This window comes from Dermacentor variabilis, chromosome 6, assembly GCF_050947875.1.
Source record: "Dermacentor variabilis isolate Ectoservices chromosome 6, ASM5094787v1, whole genome shotgun sequence".
Lineage (NCBI taxonomy): Eukaryota > Metazoa > Arthropoda > Arachnida > Ixodida > Ixodidae > Dermacentor > Dermacentor variabilis.
This window is the reverse complement of record NC_134573.1, coordinates 126,992,730-127,012,475: the sequence shown is the minus strand read 5'-3', so window position 1 is coordinate 127,012,475 and position 19,746 is coordinate 126,992,730. Positions and strand designations below refer to the sequence as shown.

The window sequence follows — 19,746 nt, the reverse complement described above, 5'->3', positions numbered from 1 at the left end:
CTTATAACAACACCGGTTTTAACAGTATATTGGATATAACAACTAGCAGCTGATGCACCGTCAACTTTTGTATGTGGTCTATGGTGAAATAATATGCCTAATACAATGCTCCCTTACCACGTTATTGGCTCTAACAATTAAATATAGCTACTGGATGTGTGCACCAAAACGAAGAAGAATGCAAAGTTCTTGAAAAGAAACAAAACATGGGCTGCCACACCTGCCTGCATGCCACAGACCTTCACCAACCCACTGTTGTGCTGTGCACCCCACCCAGAATGTCTTCGTCGCATTGTCCTATGCTTCGCCAGCCTCGCTGGCCTTTTCACACCTCTCTTCTCTCTCTTTCGCCCCTCTAATGGTGATATAGTTGACTTGTGCATCAAAGGCATGGAAAAGAGATGGGAAAGGGGCGTGCAAGGCTGGTGATGATGTGCAGGGCGCTGCGACAAAGATGTGCCATATGATGTGCAACACAACGACGTGTGTAGCAGAGGTGTTAGGTGGCTCGTTCCTTTTTTTTTTTTTTTCGGCGCTGATGCCCACTAGTCAGATTTAATTGTCATGGCCAACAATGCAACATGAGAACATTGCAGTGATTGATTGTTACTACAGAACACATACAAAAAGTTAGCAGTGCTGCAGCTGTTCATTGTTACATCTAAGTGTTTTTAAAACAGATAAAGCTACGAGTGGATTCTACTGTGCACATTTCTGTCTAATGAAAATGTTTGGATGTCTGTTTCCTCTGCTTTTTTTTTTTTTGCAACCTGGTTTTGACAATTATCGGTTATAACAATGAGCTTTTCTTGGCACTTGAGTATTCTTATAAGTGGGTTGAACTGTAGTACACACTATCTTTTGCTATATTTTTTAATGAGAGCAGGGAATGCACTATAGGCATTCCTGGTATCCGTTTTTAAAATAAATGACAATATAAATGCAGATTTTTAAAAAATCCTCTTTTCATCAATTTTTTAAAAATTTCTGATGGCCCGCAAGTGGCTAATGAGCCATTTTAGTTCGGAAGAGTTAGGTGTTTGTGATGCTTGGAAACTTCTGAAAGCAGTACAATATTGACAAATCAGATTAAGTGGTTTATGGGTCTTGGCTGCATCCGTGCTAATAGCTTTGCAATGGCCATCTATATATTAGAAGTTCTGAAGTCACTGAGCGTGAGACTTTAGTCATTGAGTCCTGTACTCCTCAGTTCCTTGAGTGTTATGAAACAGCTATACAAGATTTACTAGCACTACTAAATGAAAAGAAAAAGTTGGTTTGCAAACACCACACCTTATGTGTATGCAACCTGCCTGTGAAATAATTGCATGGAATTTCAGTAGGAAAAGAATATTCTGGAAGTAAAAGAAAAAGAACAGAAGAAATAGATTGAAATGTGAGTGTGTTAATATGTGTAACAATGCACCCTAAACATGACCAATGAAAATAGACGAGCACTGCACTTGGCTTGTCCTTTTTTATTGGCCTTATTTTAGGTTCCTTTGCATAGGTGTTGGTTCCACGCATAAAAAGTAGACTTGTGTAAAATATTCAATCGAATAATATGCTATTTGGAATTTTCTCATTGGTTGGAACAAACAAGTGTAAATTTTTTTAGAATGTACAATCAATAGTGTTGGTTTCGGCAAGCAACTGTATTAGAGCCGTACAGCTGCTGCAGTTCTGTGTCAACTTGGCAACAAACAGCAACTTTGGTCACCGAAACTGGTTAGCACTGGTTATGCCTAACAGCACTGGTTTTGCCTGATACCCCTGTCACATGAGCAAAGTGAAGTGCACCTTGAGCAAGGTGCAAGTGCACTGAGTGTCATTTTGGCGGTGTGCTGCGACACGAGAAAGAAAAGTGAGTGTTGTTTCAAATTGGTGGTTATGGCGATCGAAAATCAGAAAGCAAAGCATATATTTGTTAACTTAATAATTGTGCACAAAAACAGCTCATTTTTAGAAACAGCATCTACAATCAACTTAAGTGCAAGTGACGAATTCATTGGCACCTCAGCAACAAGATTAACCCTTTACCTCTCGTTGATGAGTGTAGTCATCATGAAATTTTGTACCAATGTAACCAATGGCAATTATAGTCGTCATAAACAAAAATTTGTCACACAGTGAACCTATAACAACTTTACTCGTCCTATTGCATCTATTTGCAATCCCTAACACTAGATGGCCACACTTGTCCATGTTGTGCCATTTGTGTCTCTCCTTTCATTATATTGCCACCTCTGACACCCTCGCATAAAGCATGGCTGCCTCCTCAAAATGAGGCAATAAAAGTGCACTAAAAGAAAGTACTTTGACGACTCGTCATTAGACAACAGCTCTGTAGAGTTTTGCACGGAAATGGAAAGGCATGTGTCCTCATCTGAGGAGTCTGATGACGACAGTGGTGTGTATGGACTGGAGGACCTTGCGGCTGCCTGTGAGTCTACCGCACAAATACAGCATACTAACTGCTTTAGGAGCTGCATAAAAGTAGCCACTGTTTGTCTGTATGTTTTTGCACCATTTAGGCTATTTTTTGTTCGTGTTCTCTTTTCATACCTGCAAAACGTTTTTTTTGCTAGACACTAGGGCCATGCAGTGAAGCCTTCAAACAATCTTCTTATGCAATTTTTTAAATAAAGAAACTCCATTGAATCGAAATAATGGTGCCATTTTATTAAGAAATAAAAGCTTTACAAATTGAACGAAAAAACAATTACTGTAAATCTGGTAAAATTTTCTTCTTTTATCGCGGTAGGGAAAGGGTTAATGATCCCTAGCCAAGACCTGACAACGAAACTTGAGCAGTACCAGTCCAAACGATGTGTTCCGCCAAACAACTGCACTACCATTACTCAGCGTGGCCGCAAACAGCCCAAGAGCGAGAGTAGTTTCTGCCAGTTTTTTCCTTTTCTTTTGCAGCGTGGCCCATTTTATTAACTTGTAAGGTTAGCGATTTTACAAAAAATGTTATTAAAAGTACTTCTGACCTTGCTTTCAATATTCCTTCACTTATTTTTTACTCATTGCTAACGAAGCTATGCACTTCACTGCCGTGAAGTGTGTTTGTCGAACACACTCGCCGCCGTGTGTGCTCTGCAGTAAGTGTCATTAAGTGTTCCTGTGTGGCAGCCTGTGAATGGATACTAGTGGCAAAGGGCACTCGCTCAAAGTGCACTTAAGTTTGACCATGTCACCGGGGTACAACAGCCGAGGTAATGTGGCCATGATGAAAATGTGCTTCTTCTGACCAATGATCAGTCATGCATTTATTGCATAAAAATATCTCATGGCGTTTTTCACTGGTTGATTAGGAGCAGGATTTCTTGCTCCGTGGCAACGAATCTGAATTTCATTGGTCGATCTGGAGTGGGTTTACGCTTTCCGCTGGTCGTTTTGGATCAACTCACTCCGTGAGTTGATCCAAAATCTCGTGTTTTGGATCTCTTTCGAGATCTCTTTCGATCTCTTTCGATCTCTTTTAGATCTCACGAGATCCAAAATCTCGTGTTTTGGATCTGTTTGATCTCTCGTGTTTTGGATCAACTCACTCCGTGAGTTGATCCAAAACACGAGAGAGAAACGTGAGAACAAGTGAGAGCGCTGGATCGCTCTCACTTGTTCCGCCACCAAGGCGCGGATTCAGGCTGAAATAGCTTGTGTCACTTCCATCTTCAAACGAAATTGGTACCTGATTGGTATGCACAACATTGTGTTGCTTCGCAACATGGCTGCGCTCGGTTATGTGGCAGGACTCGTGTTTAGCGGTGAGAGCTTGGACGACGACGATTACGAGGTGACGCAGGTGCTGTACGAAGCCTTCTATGCACATTGTCCTTGTAAAATCCTTGCGGGCGTGACATGGAAATGACGAACTCTGCGGCTGCCGCTGTCAAATTACTCATGGGGGATGGCGATATAGGTTGCCGTGGAAATGTACAGAGCGGAAGTCGGGCATGGTTTCCGGAATCGGTTTGTGTCACATGTACGCAGACTTCCTGTGTGATCCCCCATGGAGCGTTCTTGCGCCCTGCTGGCCGATTTAGATTTGTGAAACCCGAGCGCTCGCTCGAGGATTTCAGCGGGTGCTCCAGATCAACCAGTGAAAAACGCCATAAGTAGCTTGGTCCTTTGGAAGTAAACTGAGTCAAAAATGTTGTTTGTACCTGTGCAAGTAAATGACTCCTTTTTTTAAGATTAGTCAACTCTTTGTGGTGTCATGGCTTTTGTGGAAGTCCCACAAATATTTAAACAATTTACTTGAACAAAGAATCTTGAGAATTTAAGGACCATGCTACAAAATGATGGAACAAAATGGTGCTAGATGTAATCTTAAGGGGCAGGAAGACTAGTCTAAATTAGAGAGTAAACGAGGGTAGCTCATGTTCTAGTTGACACTAAAGGGGCCCTGAACCACTTTTTATCGAAGTGGAGAAGTGCATATGAAGTTAAAATAGGCTATTTCAGAAATACTTTGCCGCAAAAAGTACTTCAATGTGTTCAGCAGAAGCGGAGTTATTGGCAATCAAACGCCTCCGTCGCGGTGCTTCCGCTCCTCCTTCAAAGCCTTGCACTGCTAAGGCTACGGTGGAGCCAGGTGTGCCCACAATGCTCCCAACACTATGGTGCGCAGTTAAAATTTGATTTTGAATGTCCACGTAGATGCCACTACTTCCGCTTTTGGCACCTACAACATGCCAAACGTAAGCCAAACGTGGCTGACCTTAAAGAGCCGCAGTGCACTCAGCCTGCGAACTCGTCATGGCAGCCACGATATCTCCACTACATAGCAGACTGCAGCTACATACTGTGTACTGTGTATGCGCAATGTTTGCTTTGTGCACGACAGGGCTTGAGTGCATGCTCGCACTCGTATGCTCCTGTATGGCCGTGCTACGTGGTGTGGACTGGCTTTGTCATGCACCAGCTTGACTGGCATAGTAACCACATCCAACATGTGCATATTGAAGCTCTATCTATAGATCAATACAGAGCTAAGTCTGCCAAGGCATCTAACAATGAGCGGCAAGGAGGCAGCGAGTGCTTGCAAACATGCATGTGGTCTGACCCTAAGTTTCGCACTGTTTTAGGCTAGTTTAGTGTTCAAAACTAGTCAAAATTAGCAAGACCTGACGACTACGACTCTAACAAGCAGTGTGGCCAAAGCTTAATTGCTACGTGGATGGCGTGGCTGAGCGCAAGCAGACAACAGTCAACTTCTTCCAGAAGTACGTAATTATTATCTAAATTTGAAAGCAGGCTTTCGCTTACTTCAGCCTGTTTATTAAGCTTTGTAAATAAATATACACAGTAACAAAAGGAAGAAGCATACTGATCCAAACATCCTTCTTCATTGACGTCAGCAAATTGCCGATGGCAGCCGCCTCTGGTAATCTGCTATACTACAAAATAAAGCATCCAGAAAAGAGCGAAGAGAAGGCTTCTGTTGAAAAGAGAGCATTTGAGAGAAAGGTGACTTCGCACTCTGCTTGCAAGCTTCACACGCCGTGGACGACTTCAAAAATCAACTGAGATGTTCATAGCAGCGTATGCTATCTGCGGGCAATGTTTTTTTCACCAAGCCTTAGGGGTGGTTCAGGACTTTTTAAGATGAAAAAAATTGCTCTGGGCAGGCCATGTAATGCAAAAGGCAGATGACTGGTGGCCTATTAGAACAACAGAATGGGTGCCAGGAGATGGGAAGCGCAGTTGAGGATGGCGTATAATTAGGTGAGGTAACGAAATTGGGAAATTTCCAGGCATAACTCGGAATCTGCCAGTGCAAGACAGGGGTAATTGGAGATATCTGGGCACAGCCTTTGCTCTGCTGTGGACGTAAAAATAGGCTGATGATGGAGGTTACTATTTGCATTGAACCAAATAATTCATATTCGCACAAGCCTAGTGAGGAGTCAAAGGGATTTTGACCTCCACATCAGCCATGTAGTACCAGCATCACTACCATTTAATACCAGTTCCTGAAAATTCTTATGCATGCTACATATTGAATTGTGCAGCCTACTCTTGCATGCCTATGTTGATTGTCTCTTTTGTACTCGTCATCTATTAGCCGATTTCAACCAGTCTCTTGTTTTCCACTTCCTTTGAATGCCGATGGATTTCTTTTTTTTTTTTTTATGTCTTCAGAGGAGATAGAGCGCTACAAGGTACTGAAAGAGAAGCTGAACAAGGCGTACTGTGATCGATCAAAGCCCCAGCATCGCACCCTGCGCATTGGGCAGGCCTGCATTGCACGCTACTCGCTGGACAAGATGTACTACCGGGCGGTCATCTTGAACTCTGGAGAGAAAGGCATTGAGGTCTGCTAGTCACCATCGACATGTCATTCTTACAATTTTTTATAGTACAATAGGATATACGATTGATATGAACTTTTTGCTTTAAGAAAAGCAAGCTACTCAGGAATTTTGAATACTATAAGGGAGAGATAAAAGCTTTCTTGTATAAATGGTCTCTTCTGGTAAAACTGGATTCACTTTAGAACTGCATCGCGAGAGGTTCATTACATACAGAGTTAATAGCAGCACTTTAAGCAAATTTTTGCAAATACTGCACCAGGAAGAGTGTGTGACATCATACGTTCCACCCATTCCCTTGGCGTTTTGCTGCTCAAGCAGCTATCCCTCTCTATCCCAGATTTTTCAGTTTTTTTAGCCTTGAGGGATTCTTAAACATGCTGTGAGGCTGGTCTTTTTCTGGTAGTATGTGAGGTGCTCATTGGGCAGTGAACTACCTATAATGAAAGACTTAGTTGAGTGCTACGGTGGAGACTTTCATATCTAATAAAAGGCCTTTTTGTAACTCTTGGCTGGTCTGCCGCTACATGATTCTATCTTATCAGATCTATTTATCTAGATAAATAGATGTCCCTGCTCTGTCTAGAAGAATCTGTAATCATCGAAAATATGCTGCTTAGCCAATCATGACCAACCATGCTGTTTTGTCTTCTGTTTCACCAATTAGCTGCTGTATGCGCCTCATTGACCCATTCAAACAAATCCATTGATGGTGGCTTTCACATTCGAAGATTGATATTATCCATAGCCATGTTACAAAACATTGCAAGATCTAACAAAACCTGAATTTAATAACAACAAGCCCTTATAGCAACTGGGGCAATGATGTCAACTCATTTAATCACCCTGCTGAAATGGCTCTGTGAACTCCCATAGCTCTCCTAATTGTGCTTATGATGGCATGCGTTTGCCTTTGCTTCACTCTAGTTATTGTCATGTAATCATGGTTGCATCACAGACTGGCACATCACAACTTGCTTCTGGTGCTGAAAATCACTACTTTTTTGTAACACTGGTACTGCATTAGATGTTTCCACTGGGGTCATTTCAAGGAACCATGCAAAAAATCAGTCTGGTGTTATTTATTCTTGTTTAGTGGTTGTGCAGAAAGCCATGAGGAAATGTTATATGGCATCATAAGCCTTTGCTTCATGAAGTATGGGGAACTGGGAAATTTTGGTATAGTCTTTGGTTTATTGCTATAGCAGGCGTCAAAATTTGTCCTGTTGTGTCTCTGTAGTATAAAATCTCTCGTTGGTTCTCTCATCTTTATTTTTAGGTCCGATTCGTTGACTACGGCACATCTGAATATGTGAGCCCTGACGGCATCTTCACTGACTTGATGTTTGAGGATGTGCCTATACTATGTCTGGAGGTGGAGCTCTATGGCTTGAAGCCAGTGAGTTGCAAGCTTTCTTTATAACTTCTTGTCCAAGACAGCAATCTGAGCTGTGGTGCTTCCTGGACAAAATTTTGGTAATCAAAGGTTCCAGGTACGAAGGTTGTTCAATAAAGACTGAAACTGATGCTCTGAAACCTTTATTTCTCAGGGTGTCTACCAACCAGGAAAACCGGGAATTCTCAGGGATTTTGAATAGTCTAGAAATACTGAGGGAAAACTTGGGTAATTTGTGCTTCTGTCAGGGAAAATTAGGTGTAATTTTATTGAAAGGGAACGAAAGTTGCGGTAATGCTGGCTCGAGTAACAAGGTGGAACCATAACGAATCTACTTTGATGCTGTGTCGTCGGCTAGAGGAGGTGCCCATGTACAGTCAGCGACCGACTTTCCGCATGCCTGATAATTCTGACAGCTTCGCGGCACCACCACGTACCCCATAGAGTCAATGTCTGAAATTTTGGATGCAAGAACGCTTCGCTGTCCAATTTTCCGGACTTTTTGCCGTGACCGCAGGTCTGAAATGGCATTAATCAAACAAAGCCATTACTGCCACTATTTTGATTATCTCGAGGCCTCGAATGGCGCTCTTGCACGCAGATCCGCTTGCAGCCGTTGCCACCACCACGGCAGCGCTAGGCCCAGCTGCTTCGACGTTCGCTTGCAAGCTTTTTGCCCTTCGGTGTTTTGTTTTTCATTGAAAGAATTCGCCACTGTCAGTAATGCAACTCCGCCATTGTGGACCTCGCTATTAGCTTCGAAGCTCGGAAAGCATGGCGCATTGAATAAGGCAGGTGCCTGAAAGTTATCTTCGCCTTAGTACAGTAGTGTTACATAATGAAGCATATGCGAAAGTATTGCGGTGAAGCATAACAAGCGTGGGAAGGGGCAATTGTCATGGGACGCAGTATGTATTCTTTAATTATACATGCGTACACTAGCTGTCTCCTGTTACAGTACGAGCACCGATATGCCATATAAGTGTACTGGCACGCATTCAGAGCTTTTTCACATGTGCTTGTGGCGATTTGAACCCTTAAGGGCAGTAAGAGACATGCATTCATTTTGTCGAACTGCCTGATTTTTCGGATGTTTGCACAGCCCCTAGGGAGTACTAAAAATCGTACATTGACTGTACAACTGACCAAGAGAATGGTTTTTTAAGCAAACATGCGTCGGAAGGAGGACGAGAACAGAAAGGACTGACGCATTGAACGGGAAAGGTAACGTGCCTCCGCCGCTTTGAAGAAGCTTGGGATAAAAAAGAAATGTATTGGCTGATGCCGAGATGCTGGTGTCCCGCATTCAAACAAAAATAAACTCTTTCAAGCAACGAAACGCAACACTGAGGCATTGTGCACCGGCTGAGAGTATGTCTGGACAGCTGAAGGTGACTTAACAGCTGTTGAGCTAGAATCTCACTTGTGACAAAGTTCGGACATCATACCAATGAGCTCGTAATCAATTGATAGAAATAGCTCATATTTGAAAATATTTGCTTCTGTATGCATCTCCTTTATATTCGTATTTGAGAATGGTAGACTTGATTCGCAATTGGTTTTACCTTTTTTTTAGGTATTTTATTTGATGAGTATTTCACTAGCCACCACACCCCTTTCTGTTTTCTTATTGAATAAAATAAGCACTACTCCTTATTGTAAAAACTGGATTAAGTCACTTTTTTTCAATTTTTTAACTTGGTTACTAGAGAGTGACAGCATCGGGTAACATGGTGTCAGCCCGCCTTGACCTAAAACAAAGTTCTGTGTCACTCAGGGAATATTCTAAAGCCACTCAGGGAAAACCTGGAAAACTCTGGGAATTTGGAAATGTCAACTTGGTCGAGACTGATTTCTAAAGAAGGTTCGATGCTTTTGTCCCTTTCTCTTATGCTCCCCAGTAAGTGAAATGCATGCATCGCACTATTTGTACAAAGCCTAAATAACCTGAGTGAAGCCATCTTTCACCACTTTCTTAGAAATTGCCTCCAATTTCCCAACTACGCCTTGTTCCACGCTAAGCCAATAGTCTTTTTTTACCACGAGGTATGCAGAGAAGTCAGAGAATCTCGCATCTGGACTGTTGGACAGGTAAGAGGATCGTTGCAATGCTTCGGAAAAGATTAAAAAAAAAGGATATTGCTTTGGCATGCAGCAAGGCATAGTTAAGACATTGGATGTGATTTTTAATAAGCTGGCAAAAGATGACTTCACTCATGTTATCTAGGCTTGGTAGAAATGGTGGGACGCGTGCATTTCGCTTACTGGGGGGCATATAGAAAGGAACAAAAGTGCTAATTAATAATTTTCAGAAAAAGATTTTCGAGCATCAGTCTCAGTCTTTATTGAACCCTAGTGTTTGAAATGAAGGTGCCGAAATGGGCTTGTCATGTCAAGATATATGTACGGAACAACCACATCCAAGAGACATTCAAGGTTGATAATGCTACAGGTGCTCAAAAAAGGAGACTAAGTGTTTGGAAGCAAGCATAAACGAGAAGAAAGGGGGTTAACCGAAGAGCCAGATTTTTATTAGTCAAATAATAAGAAGCCAACAAACACTGACACCAAGGACAACATAGGGGAAATTACTTATGCTTAATAGATGAAGTGAAGGATAGGATTGGAATAAACTTTATTTGTCCAACGGTTATTGCTGTTGATGTCCAGGGCTAGGCTGCCAGGGGTCCATGAAACGATAAATCAATGGAAATCAAAGTGTATGAAAAAACAACTTGCCGCAAGTGGGGAACGATCCCACAACAGCCAAGGTTTGCAAATGGTGGCGCTGGCTAACACTCCCAGGGCTCTACTGGGAAACATAAATACCCAAGAAAGTGGATGGGGAAATGGCACTGCCATAGCACAATTGGTAGAGCATTGCACGTGTAATGCAAAGGTTGTGGGCTCATTCCCCACCTGCAGCAAGTTGTTTTTCCGTCCACTTTGATTTCCATTAATTGATCATTTCTTTATTTCATTTATTAGGCACAAGTAATTTCCCCTATGTTGTCCTTGGTGTCGGTGTTTGTTGGCTTCTTATATGTTTGGAAACATAGTAAGATAAGAACCACATTAGGCAAGAAGGTAGCGATGTCTAAAGCTACAAGAGTAGTTGTGTGTTATCTTAAAGGCAGAAAATTGCAAAAAGGAGGGATGAGTAAATGGTATGGCAGTAGAAGGAACTTGTCAGAATCAAGATGTATAGAAATATATAGACATCATAGAAATGTTACCCAACTGATAGCCTCTACCCGCTGTGGTTGCTTAGTGGCTATGGTGTTGGGCTGCTAAGCACGTTGCGGGATCGAATCTCGGCCATGGTGGCCGCATTTCGATGGGGGCGAAATGCGAAAACACCCATGTACTTAGCTTTAGGTGCACGTTAAAGAGCCCCAGATGGTCCAAATTTCCAGTCCGCCACTACGGCATGCTTTATGATCAGAAAGTGGTTTTGGCACGTAAAATTCCAATTTTTTTTTATAAACGTTGAAGATAAACCGTGTGAGTAATTCTCTGTGATTTAGCCATGCCCTCAGACTCTCATGGCTGCTGCATAAATATAGGCTGCTTTGGTGTCGTAAGAATTAGCTCATCGAAAAAAGTAGCCTAAACAGTGCGACTTTTGACGAAAAGGTTAGCATAAAACGCAATGTTTTTTCATAGACTTAGTAAGTAGGAAGAGTAATGTCTGTAGTAGTGCACTTGTGAGTCTGACTGGCTTTCCACTTTTTCTGCAGTTTTCGAGCACAGGAGGCTGGCCACTCAATGTTCTGGACACTGTGCACTACATGGTGGTGGAACAAAACTGTTCTATGGTTGTTAAGGTATGATCCTATCTCATTTCCATCAGGTTTATTTTGTAGAAGCTGCTGTGTCGTTTAAGACACTGAAGACAGAATTAGAATGGACACTAAAGAGACAAATTATTTAAGCAATATTATTAAATTACCCCTCTACAACATCTAAAAGAAAAGTCACTCTTTCCATGAAAGAAGCATGGTAAGAGTGAAAAGGGTGTAAAAACAAAAAATGGTGGCAGTGCCGCCTTGAAGTTGCTGCACCAGCTCGTCGTGACATCACAGATTTTGGCACTGTCTTCTCAAGCATAGTTAATTTTTTTATTGGTTAAGGTGCACTGCATTACATTCTAAGAGCCTGCGACTAAACATTGGATGTTTCAAGAAGCTTTACTAAGCAGCACTGGTCCACATAAGAAAAAGTATTTGGAAATTCGCGATGTCAAGCTAGTAGGCGGTTGCTCGGGTTATGGCGCAAAAGTCAGTGGAACATTGAACTTCATTTCTTCTTACCATAGCCAGCCTATTACAGTGAAATCAACAAAATAGTCTTTTGATGAAATACAGCAAAACCTTCTTCATACGTTCAGAAATAAAATGTTTAAATGAGGAAAACGTACGGTCCAAAGTCGCTAAAAAAATTTAACCAATGCAGGGCACTTGGCGTATCACTGCAGCACGAGATACCGAAGCCCGCTGAGCTGGTGGGCCTAAGTGGCCCGACATAGGCATTATCATTCTTGCGGCTTCAGGAAGCTTACATTTGCACTCCTAGAATTCAGCCTGGGTCAGCAGCTTCTTTGAGCGGGTCGTTTTGACTTGCCCACTCGGTGGATCATTGCGGCACAAGGCACCGATTTGCATCGAGCTGGTGGTGCCTGAGATGCACGTTGTCATTTTCCTGTTGTATAGTGTGTTAAGATAGCCGCAGTAAACCAAAATGAGATCAAGCTGGTGGGCGACGCAATACGATGCCTACAATCACGCCAGAGTAAAACATGACACTCACTTCGCACAACCTGCAGCAGGGAACAGAACAGCAGCGTGTTTGGCTTATCACCTATTAATAGCGTGCAGTGCGCTTTTAATGGCACTACACCCCATGTGCTGTTAAACCAATAGTGAAGATGCTTGTTAGAGTTGGCAGCAATAGCTGTAGATACAGCTAGCAACAACCTAGTAGGAGATTTGCTGGTACCGAATAGGAAATGGAAGTTTGCTGGCCTTGATCACGCAGCAGAGAGCTCTCGGTGTGTCATGTGCTGCTCGACCACGATGGATACATTGCAGCTTGCAAGCTGTTTTTGACCTCATCACCGTTTCTCCGTTTTTCACTAAGAGTGAAGTGGAAAGCGAAAGACCATCGCATTGGAACCGAAGGCATCTATTGTAAAGGCCGTCATGTCACGTGCCGAAAATCCTTTTGTTGTTTTGTTACAAATTCATCACACACGTGGCCTTGTAGCAGTTCCACGTGCTGCAATGCCACTTTTTTATTTCCACCTTTACAATTGGGCATCCCATTGGGAATGTGTTGCAGTAAAGGCCAGTAATGGATGTAACAAAGTAATTTCGGCTCCTCCTTCAACTACGTTATAGCAAGGTTTGAATGAATTTGTGCATGAGACATTATTCGGATGCTTTAATTGGGGTCGAAGGATTTGTGGTCTGATTGCAGGACAGTCGCTTATGCAACCATCAGCAGAGCAAAGTTAGTGCAGGAAGAGAACTGCATTCAGTACAGTAAGACAGTACACTGTCAGTATGCTTGTACTTTTTCCCCTATCTTCAGTAGAAGATAGGAGAAAAAGAAAAAAGGTTGTGCCTATTCCACCAACGTATCAGGCAGCCGGACTGCAGACATCTGGTGTAGTCTCCTTCATACAAATGGTGATCAGAGTACAACTTTTGGCCGCTTGCCATTGTGTTCAATATTACATTGCTCCGAGAACTCTGTAGGAAGAGCTCCTGCATGAATTGTCTTGGAGCATGAATTCTCTTTATTGGCTTTTTTAAATGTGATGTACAAAACATTGCGGCTGTGGATCATGCTCAGCATTGACCTTTGGCATTTCTTGAGCCCCTTTGTTGAACTTCGTTCCTTCACAGAGTTCTTTGTCTCGTTTCAGGCGAGGCCCACCGAGACGTCACGTGCCAAAGTGCATCTCTTCTTGCCCGATGGAGTGGCACTCCACGAGTTTATGCTGGAGGCTGGCTTGGCTTGCAGAACCAAAGAGGAGCTACCAACTGAAATCAATGAGGCAAGTGCTTAGTAGTGGGCCCAAGACTGCTTGAATCCAGTAAAGAAGCTCAGAGGCCGACGCATGCACAACATTACCCGCAGATGTGTTATTTCAGTACAAAAATTAGACAATCGGGGAAAAGAGACCACGCAATGCAAGTGCTGTTTCATGTGTTTTCTCTTGCCTCATATTGATGGAGACAAAATGCAAGAACATTCGTGTGCTTAGATTTAAAAAAACTGTTAAAGAAACAGAGATAGGCAAAATTAGTGCAACGCGAATGTTCAGATTTTCGGATAGTACAGTGGAACCCCGTTCATACGTTTTTCACCAGACCGAGGAAAAAAAAACGTAACAGCCGGGAAAACGCAACACTGATGAAAGCTCCGAAAATGAATGAAAAAGTGCAGCTTCAACTATAGACAATTTATTTCCACAGAGTGCGTTTAGAACTTAAAAAAGTCTAGAATGGTTACTTGCCGTTTCTTTCGCTCGCTAGAAATCACCACACGTTTCTCAATAGCCTGGAAGGCCGCATTGCTGTCAGCGTCGCTGTGAGGTGCGACGTACCTGCGGAGGAGGTCCAGAGCTGTGACGGCTTCTGCAAAGCTAGGATTTGGCAACTCCCCGGCATCATGTGGCTCGTGCTCCTCGTCGTCACCGCGCCATGGCAATGGCAACAGACGAAGGAATATCCGCGGGAAATTTTGCCCTCTTTGACGTAATCATGCTAACGTGCTAACGATTGTTTAGTATTGCTCCGGAGCGCGCGCGACCAAGCAGCCTGGTTGCGCACAGCGCGGCGTGGTTTCTCGAGAAATGTAAACAAGAGAGGAGAGCTGGGCCCGATAGGCGGAGCAACGCCATGAGCAACGCCAACTTCTGGCTTCCCTTTAGCTATAGCTTCACAAAGAGTGACGTCAGGGCCTCTCCTGAGTTTCCTTCCTCTGTGAGTCGACCCGTCCAACAAACCATGCGGTGACCGTAATCACAGTGATAGTGAGAGCATTTTTCACATATGGCCATCTATTGGCGGCCTCTCGAACTGGCGCGCGGCTTCTTGCAGCCAGTTCCATAGCCAAGCCCGGTCAAAGCTCGTCAAAAACCAGAATGGCGGTTGGAGTGCGTTGCCTACTTTAGCCCAGGCGGGTTCGGGTTGCGACGCATCATGCGGGAACGTTTTCACAGCTACTACGTAACAGAGGGGTTCCTTATACATTGGATCCTATGGAAGCTATGCTGGGACCGGATGAAAACGACGTAGCAGCCGGGAAAACGCAGCAGTGAGGAACGTAACAGCGGGGTTCTACTTTATCGAATATTACCCTATTCGATATTCACTTCGAGAGCAGCTGCAATATTTGTGCTTTTTGCAACTCACAGTCGCAAGTTTGTTTACTGTCTAATAGAGTCAACGACCCATTTTCTGGACACCCAATTATTCAGACATGCCCAATAATTCGGACGCCTTCGTGGCACTGCCATGGCACCCCGTAGAGTCAATGTATAAGAATGTCTGAAATTTTGGACGCAGAAAACCCGTCTCAGTCTGATTTTCTGGACCTTTTGCCATGACTGCTGGTCTGAAACTGCATTGATCAAAGCCACCACCACCGCCATTTTGATTATCTTGCCACCTCGAACAGGCACTCTCGCACACTGATCCGCTAGCAGCTGTAGCCACTACTGCGGCAATGCTAGGTCTAACTACGTCGACATTTGCTACAAAGCTTCTTGCTGTTCAGTGCTGTGTTTTTTATTAAAACAATTCGCCGCTGTTGGCAATGGCACCAGCTCTACCTTTGTAAGCATAGCCAAAACTTTGAAGCTCGGAAAGCATAATGTTTTACTTAATGCCTGTTCCAAAAAGTCAGCTGCACCTCAGTACAGGTGTGTTATGCGGTGAAGCATGTGCTTAGTATTGCGGTGAAGCATATAAAAAGTGGGAAGTGTCAATTGTCACGGGACACATTATGTATTCCTTAATCACACGCGCATGCATCCACCGTCTCCTGTAATAGTACGAGCACCGATATGCCTAATAAATGTGCTGACAGGCCTTCAAAGCTATTTCGGACGTACCTGTGGCGATTTGAGCCCTTGGGCGCAGTAAAAGGCATGCATTCGTTTTTTCGAACGGCACGATTTTTCAGATGTTTTCACGGCCTCTATGGAGTCCAAAAAATTGAATGTTGACTGTAATCAGAGAGACGCGATTCTTAAAACAAAAATAGATTTGCATATTCAGCAAAACTGCAAATATAACTGTTTCAAATATATTAATTGTAGTCATTTCATAAACTTTGTTAAACAATGGTTAAAAGAAACCGTGCAACGAGCTCCAGATACGCTGCTATATGTCGGCACCATCTTTGCCAATCTTGGCGCCCTGGTTGTCCGCACTCTTTTCTCACCACCGCCATGTCCAGACACTAAGTTAGAAAAACAAGTTTCGGATAAAAGTAAATACCTTTAAAAATTTCTCATAACCTTCATAATATCTTAAAAACGTTTATTTGCGAGAAAACTCATAAACACCGTTCCAAAAATTAAAACTATAATATTTTTTAAAAAAAGTGATAAGATGAGTGAATGACATCACCATCGTCAAAATAGCGAAAGCTTGTTTGGTGAGCAAGATGGACTTGAACGACAATGTGAAAAATCCAGTTTGGAAGTATATCTCAAACTTCCCTTTATAAACGAAGCCCATAGATTCAGTAAATGAGTCATACTTGAATTTATTGTGATCTCATTCTCACAAATTAGTCCACTTAACCCCATAAAGCTGGAACACAATTCCACGTCAAAGAAAATGAAAACAACTTGCTCACATGTATTTCTGGTCATTGAGAGTATATTGGTATGTAGAAAACGGTGAAATTATAATTGAGTAAAAATTAATTTGTATACTTAATTAGTAGTTCATTTGCTGAACTATTCACAACTGAACACTCCCTCCAGAATATCAAAATGGCTAGTATAGGCTATACATTGGGCATACAGCAATAAATCAATTTTTCAGGCATCAAATTCAGCGTATCAAAAATGATATGTTGGGCTTTGCGGGATTAATAATTGCATGTATCCAGTAATTGCATGCCACTTTGGGGCCAAGATTTTTTAACAGCAACTATTCGATATTCGGCCAAAACCACTACTCTCTTCGAATTCGCTTCGAACTCAACATCTACTATTCGCACAACCCTAGTCACAATCAACCTGAAGTCCTCCAGAATGGCTGGGTTTGGCACATAAAACCTCAGAATTTAATTAAAATTTTTCATGTGGTCTCCTTTCTGACTCGAGCACTGTGTCCATAGAGTTGGGGTTGGGAAATCTAGTGCTGGAAGTGAACAATGTCTTGCTTACAAATGCTGTCTTCACTGACTGCAGTGAGCGAGTGTTGCTAAAATGACATAGTTCTCCTGGTTTCTGACATCATTGCGGCATCGTGGTTATGCAGAAGTACAAGGCTGTGATAATGTAACAATTCTATCCCTCCTATTTTCCTTTTTGCTCTTTTGTCGGTGGTTTGAGCAGCACTTATTACCAGAATCAACCACTCTTAAGGAGTGATGCTAAAGGAATAAAATAGAGCGAAGAGAAATGCTATGTATTACCCGTCCAGTTCGACATTGAACTTCCTAATGACAAGCCACCAAATGCACAGTGGTTTGTCAATAATGTATCCAGTGTGTCAGTCTGTTCTGTCATGTGTATGTCAAATTGTTATCCGATATTGTGAATTGATTTGTGCAGACTTGCCATAAAACAAGCAAGAGGAAAATGACTATGTGCTTGCTGAAAACACGTTGTTAAACCTCGATATAACGAAGTATTTAACTTCTCATAACCAATTGTCTATCGACCACCATGTATTTAAACCTCAATGTAATGAGGTGTGTTTGTATGCGATTTCAATATAACGTAATTTCGTGTCTGCCGTAAAGGAATGCGGAGACAATAAATGGAAACTTCCGCAGACGCAAATGGTCAAATGATTGAATTAGAAGTGGCTGCTTGCAAACGCACCTCTCAAATCGTGCCCAGCGCGACTAGAGCAACTGCCGAAGTGGAGCCGCATCATTTTCCGTATAAAGTCCAAGTGTGATAATATCCTATCGTGGTCCACGCACTTTGTGCTTTAGGTGCGAATGAAAGTGTGCGAGGGTGAGACAAAAAAGATGGTGGCTTCACGAGTGTCGCCTTTCCGTGCGAGCAGAGGGAAAGAGGGGGAGGGGAGGTTGCTCGTGGTAACGCGATCAAGCATCAAGTGCATGCGAAGGGCGGGAGCGATGGGAGGCAGGGGGTAAGTTGGCACGCGCCTCGTTATTCCTGGTGCACGTCTCGGCCATGGCTGTAAGTGCGGCTGAGCGCATACGCAGCGGTGCGCCCTGTTTTATAGGTAATCTGCCGTGTATGCAAAGAGTGGCGTGTTGAGAGGGCGTGGCATCATGTAAGCTGTCTTGTCATGCATTTGCGTAGGTTGCGCAATCTTGTGTTTCGGTAACTCGTCGGAGCGATGGACAGACGATGCATTCGCTCCTTGCTGCTGGTGCTTTTCATGATAGCGTCGTCCTAGTGTGGGCGACGCTATCAGCCGCGGCGGCGAAGTGCACGCGAAAGCGGGGCTGGCTTCGCTTAATTCGTACTGCCGATGTGAAGATATCGTCGACGTGGCATGAAACCGGGTTATTCATTGCTGACTCCCAAATTCATCAAAATGAATTGTTTTCTCATTAAGTTTTGCTTTTTTTTTTTCGATTGCCCGATAATTCAGAAAGTTCTGCAGCGCCTTACAAGAAAAATCGATCGGCAATTGCACTTACTTTAAATAGGTCGAATTTTAATATAACAAAATTTCAATAACAGGAAGCAAATTACCGATTTTACTTACTTATATAGCTGTATGTCGCTTTTATTATGCCTGTGCAGTTATTGTACAAAAGTCTGATCCTATTCTTGTAATTTTGCTCACAGTACCCTTTCCTTTCCTTTTGTCAGAAGATAGCTGTTAATTTAGGTGAATTAGTCTTTTAATTAAAACATTTAAGCAGATTTCTTTGAAAGCAATGCTTCCCACTTATATTGAATCAGTATGAACAGCTTTAACTGCATAATATGCATCCTTGTTTCAAAAATTGCCACATAAGTACAGATGCCGTTTGCTGGATTAAGTCCATGTCATAAAATAAGGTAAAACCTGAAAGTAAGCTGCACAGGTGTAAGTCTCATCTAACAAACATATATATATATATATATATATTTTTTTTTTTTTTTGTGGTAGTCTTTAGGTGGTTTAATAGAAGACATAATTTGCTGTATTTTTGTGCATTACTAGAAGCAGGTTTCACTAACATTTTCTTTGATGTGTTTAATGTTTCATAAAGATTGTTTCATCACATCATGGACACTACTGTGCCAAAGTTCTTCATAGAACTTGTCATCGGGCTGAGGTTGCTTTTGGAAAGCAAAGCTTAACAAGCAACAAGCATACTTCAATCATTACCACATCCAGCCTTCTGGTTTGATTTCTACTGTTAATGCTTTTTTTTTTCTGACACTTTCTGCGTTTTTTGAAGGTTTGCTCTCCCTCTCTCTTACATTTCATCCCAGGAAGCTGATCTCATCCCCTGTCCTTATAAGAGCTTGGAGTTTCCTGAGGATGGGGTGTTTCCCGTCATAGTAACAAACTTGGATGATGCTGACCTGGGCTGCATCCAGCTTGCGAAGTTTGCCCATCCATCGAATGACGAGCAGGAGGCCATTAACTGCTCCATTGACGCCTTCAATGCCATGGCAGAGGCTTTGCAGAAAGAGGCCGAGGACTGTCCTCATTTGCTGGACACAAGTTTAGGTGAGTGCCGCGAATCACCAAGGGAATCCCTGGTGAATGCGGTTCACTTGAAGAGACTGATGTTTTGTGTTGCTTCACCATTGAATATTGCAGGAGTAAGGGAAATGCTCGAGCAGGTGAGGAA

General features: G+C 42.8%; 1 protein-coding gene across 2 annotated transcripts in view; it reads left to right on the top strand.

The window, feature by feature from the left end:
• qin (tudor domain-containing protein qin) overlaps nt 1–19,746 on the top strand; it is a 118,731-nt gene that overhangs the window by 84,834 nt on the left and 14,151 nt on the right. Inside the window, exons 27-31 of one of the 2 annotated variants that reach the window (XM_075695735.1) lie at nt 6,154–6,326; nt 7,603–7,722; nt 11,460–11,546; nt 13,649–13,780; nt 19,382–19,622. In XM_075695735.1, coding sequence (XP_075551850.1) covers nt 6,154–6,326; nt 7,603–7,722; nt 11,460–11,546; nt 13,649–13,780; nt 19,382–19,622 — 753 coding nt within the window. The remainder of the gene's footprint in view (nt 1–6,153; nt 6,327–7,602; nt 7,723–11,459; nt 11,547–13,648; nt 13,781–19,381; nt 19,623–19,746) is intronic. The other variant, XM_075695736.1, reaches the window with a different exon arrangement.